We start from the raw sequence: 4,430 nt of genomic DNA on the forward strand, positions 1-4,430 counted from the left end.
ATAACTGCTGTCAAGCAAGCTCATTAATTACAAACGGCATTATTTTACAATAAAAATAAAGTACCTTTAAAAACACTCATAAAGATCTTTATAATACACCAATTATGATACATCTTTATAATATTCATATTTTTATAATCTACACATTAAGGATTTCCAAATTAAACAATATAAATATTATATATATATAATTGTATATTACATATCAAAGAGTTTCTATATATATATTATATGAATAAATATAATTAATGATATAAATAGGGGGAAAATAAAAGAAAAGAAGAAGGTAAGGGCAAAATAGGAATTTTGACTCCGATACGGCTGGCATCCGTTTTTTAATTTGTCGGAAGCAAAATAACGGCCCTGTCTTATGATTATAGTTTGGGAGCTTCTTACCCCACTTTTTCTCTTCCTCTGCCCTTCCTTGCACCACCTACTGCAAACTTCCAATCTCGCCACCGCCTCTCCTCCCTTTCTTAAATCTCCTCTTCCTCTCCTCCCTTCCTCATCTTTCTCCCTTCTTCTTCTTCTTCTTCTTCTTCTTCTTCTTCTCATGTCTCAAGCTGCCCATGCAGTGAGCGAGACCGGCGGGGAGCTGAGCGTCGACACCTGGAGTCACGCCCTGCAGCAATGGAACAGGGACTACAGCCCTGATGCAGACGCCGCCGCCACCGGATTCGTCTCCATCTCGTCGTCTTCGGCCGGACTGAAGCGGCCTCGATCTGGCTCCTCCACCTCCAGGGACCGCCAGGAAGCAGGGAAGAGCGGCGGTGGGGAGCCGGAGCATGAGATACACATATGGACAGAGAGGGAGAGGAGGAAGAAGATGAGGAACATGTTCTCCAGCCTCCACGCCCTCCTCCCCCACTTACCTGCTAAAGTACTCAAAAGCTTATCAATCATGATCTCTTCTTCTTCTTCATGCATGAAACTCTTTTAATATGAGCCTTGATCTCGATTTGCATGCAAAATAGATTGGTTAATGTGATGGTTTATAACAAATCAAGTTGATTAAAATTGTCGACGCATGGTGTGTGTGTATTTTTAGGCAGACAAATCTACGATTGTAGATGAGGCAGTGAAGCACATCCAAGCGCTGCAGCAGAAGCTCGAGAAGCTCGAGAAACAGAAGCTCGAGCATCTCCACAGCCAGGGGCGGCCGCCGCCGCCACCTCCTGCTGCTGCAGGCTCCGACCAAACGGCCTCCACCGCAGTCAGCAGGGAAGCCTTCTTGGCCGAGCAAGGCAAGAGCTACTTCCCGACCAACTCTCCTTCGCCGGCGACGGCTGCCGCCCGGTTCCCCGCGCAGTCCCTGCAGACTTGGTCGTCGCCCAATGTGGTGCTGAGCGTGAGCGGCGACGACGCATTCATCTGCATCAGCGCACCCAAGAAGCCGAGCGTCCTCTCCACCGTTGCTGCCGTAATGGAGAAGCACAAACTCGACCTCCTCTCCGCCTCCGTCTCCGCCGACTTCTTCAGAACCATGATCATGATCCATGCTCGTGTATGTTCCTAGAATTCATTCATGATGTGCATATCCTTTTAATTAAGCTTTGTTTCAAGGATCGATTGACCAATCGCAGGCAAGTGATGCCGGTGGCCAGCTCCCGGAGACGTTGATGAACGAAGAGATATACAAGTTGGCCGTCGGCGAGATGATCATTTGGCTTTCAACATCACCAAACCATTAACTTTATATATATATTTATTGTTCTGATATATGTAATTACAGCTAGGGTTTTTAGTTTTGTGAAGGCAATCACTGTTGGAATATGTTTTCTATTATCTTAATTATCAACAATTGCATCCAATTACATCAATGAGTCACAATGGAAACAAGGGCGGGGCCACGTGTTAGTTTACTCGGGCTAGTCCGAGGGCCTACGACATTAAGGAGAAGTTGTCGCTCGGATCTACGGCAAGAGAAAAGAAGAATGTGTGTGAGAGAGTAGGTAGCCAGAGAAATTTATTTTGATTCTAGCTCCCTCGTTGAAAAATATGATGATTATCTCAACTCTCTTCTACCATATATACACATAAAAAAAAAGGTAGATACAAGCATGCACATATATTGATTTTTATCATTGTTCTTTTTTTGATAAAGGAAAAGATATAACTAGCATCATTTACATTCCTCATTTGATTCATCTCCTCTTTTTCGCCTAATCAAGTTCTAAATACTTGGCCTTATTCCCGAGGCTTGATTGATCCTCGCTTGCGACAAAGGAGGATTGCCATTGGCAACTTGGGGATGAGAATTAAATGTTGGAAGAAAAGCTCATTAAGCTCATAGGGGAGGGGAGTGAACAAATGAGGGAAAATATATATTGACTAACATGATATATTTTTTTATTTATCACTATTTTACATAGCTCTATTAGTGACTAGATTTAGTTTAAAGCAAATGAAGTGTAGACGAGGAGCAACGAGAGAATTGGTAAACATGTCTATTGATCTATTGGTTAGAGTTCCAAATGGAAGATCAATCAATTCTATACGTTTCATTCACGCATGCAAGACACCATTGTGTGCGATTTTATATTACGAGGCGATGTAATACTTATATCATGGAGGTGTAGTCAAGCGATCTAGTACTTGAAAGACTGTCAGCCAATCGTTTGTCACCAAATATTTTTAGGTAGCGTGATGAAGGTAGTTGATACGAAGAATAAGGTGGCCCCCTGAACTTAGGGTCGAAGTCAAGAAGATTAGTTGATGTGTCAGTTAAAGTTAAAAAGGGATCAGTACTCGGGGTTAGCATGACTGACCGAGTACTCCATCCGATCGGATCTTTTGTCTGATCGGATTTCGAGTCCTTCCGGCTCAATTGAAGCCCGAGTCCTCCTGGCTCGATTGAAGTCTGAGTCCTCCTGGCTCAATTAAAGCCTGAGTCCTCTTGGCTCGATGGAGAACCAAGTCCTCTTGGTCTGATCGGAGCTTTTAGACATACGTCCCGACCATACTCTTGTTCGATCGGATGCCGAGTCCCCGAGATGGTCAATCTTCCGCAGCCAACTCAACTTGTCGAAGAACAATGTTTGACTGGACAACAGATAAGACTCGGTCAGCCCGCCGTTGAAGTGTTATGATTAGTAGCTTCCCAGACCAATAACCCAATATTCTTTTTTGGCCTTTTACATAACCGTTGTCAGAAAATCAAGAAAATATTCCCTGTGTGGCCCGTACGGTGGAAGCTTCCATCCTGTAACATAGAGGTCGCGGACCTAATTTAAGAAAGACTGCAGCGTGTCAGATTGATTGATCCTATTTTTAAAATACATTGATATTCATACAGAGAGAAAATAGTAATATATAAGTGGTTTACACTACCAGGCGTAGATAAGCTTCGCTATCAGAGTTCACTGTGTTAGAACTCCCAAGGTTATTTTTGGTGTGAACAACCAAGTTAGGTTAGGTCTTGTTTTGGTTTGATCCATGTGTCTAAGTGTGCAGGAGTTTAGGAGCACAGGAAGTCGAGCAGAAGACGTGGCTAGCGAGAAGGACTGCACGGGAGAGAACCGACGGGCTCTGTGCATCCGAGGGACGAGCCGCGAAAGGGTACATCGGTGGACGAGAAGAACATACACAACATTCGAGGGATGAGAAGCTGGAGCGGAAGCCTGCTCGAGGAGAAGGCCAGAAATTGAGTTCGGGTGAGCCCTATTCCGGTGGCCGAAATCATCCAAGCGAGCGGAGCCAAAACGGAAGACCCGGAGTGAGGCGAGCAGAACCGGAGCAAAGGGCCTGGACCAAAAAAGTCAACCATGTTGACTTTGGTGGTCCGGGCACCCGGATCCATTCTGGGCGCCGGGAACCCTTTCGGGCGTCTGTCTGTAACTCAACTTTTATCAAGATCGACGTGTACGTTGACCGACACATCGGGGATAGAATTCTATCCCACTCCAAGCGCCCAGAACAGAGCTATAAATATAGCCATGATCTCAGTAGTTCTAACAACAACTTGTAATTCCTTTCTTTCTATTCTACTATTAATTGTGAGTTGTCAACGTTATAAGAGGCTACTCCATCCGAAGGAGATCTTCATAAAATGCGTTTCATTTTCCTTGGATTAGCAATCTTCTGATTGCAAACCAAGTAATTTTCTTTGTGTCTTTTTCTGTTTAATTAGTCTCTTAACTTTTATTACAAGTGTTCTTAATTAAGTTATAAATCGAGAAAGGGTTGAGTTTGTTTGTACAGGATAATTCACCCCTCCCCTCTTACCGACCACTAAGGGTCTAACAAGTGGTATCAAAGCAAGGATACTTCAGAAGAACTAACCGCCGACCAAAGCAAAGAAACCAATGGTCGGACCAAGCATCGTTCCACCAAAATTTGAGGGAGAACTCGCACACTGGAAACTCCGAATGGAGGTATTTCTAAAAGTTGACTTTGAGATTCGTTTAATAATCAAGTATGATTTTGTAGTT

At 43.9% G+C, this 4,430-nt stretch overlaps 1 protein-coding gene across 1 annotated transcript; it reads left to right on the top strand.

Annotated features, from left to right (window-relative positions):
* The first annotated feature begins 553 nt into the window (after positions 1-553).
* Positions 554-1,691, top strand: LOC121986930 (transcription factor bHLH95-like). The gene is made up of 3 exons (XM_042540854.1): positions 554-880; positions 1,049-1,504; positions 1,584-1,691. Exons 1-3 carry the CDS (start codon positions 554-556, stop codon positions 1,689-1,691), a joined length of 891 nt encoding a protein of 296 aa, XP_042396788.1.
* The last annotated feature ends 2,739 nt before the right edge of the window (positions 1,692-4,430 follow it).

Source organism: Zingiber officinale, chromosome 5B (genome assembly GCF_018446385.1).
Source record: "Zingiber officinale cultivar Zhangliang chromosome 5B, Zo_v1.1, whole genome shotgun sequence".
In the NCBI taxonomy this organism is placed as follows: domain Eukaryota; kingdom Viridiplantae; phylum Streptophyta; class Magnoliopsida; order Zingiberales; family Zingiberaceae; genus Zingiber; species Zingiber officinale.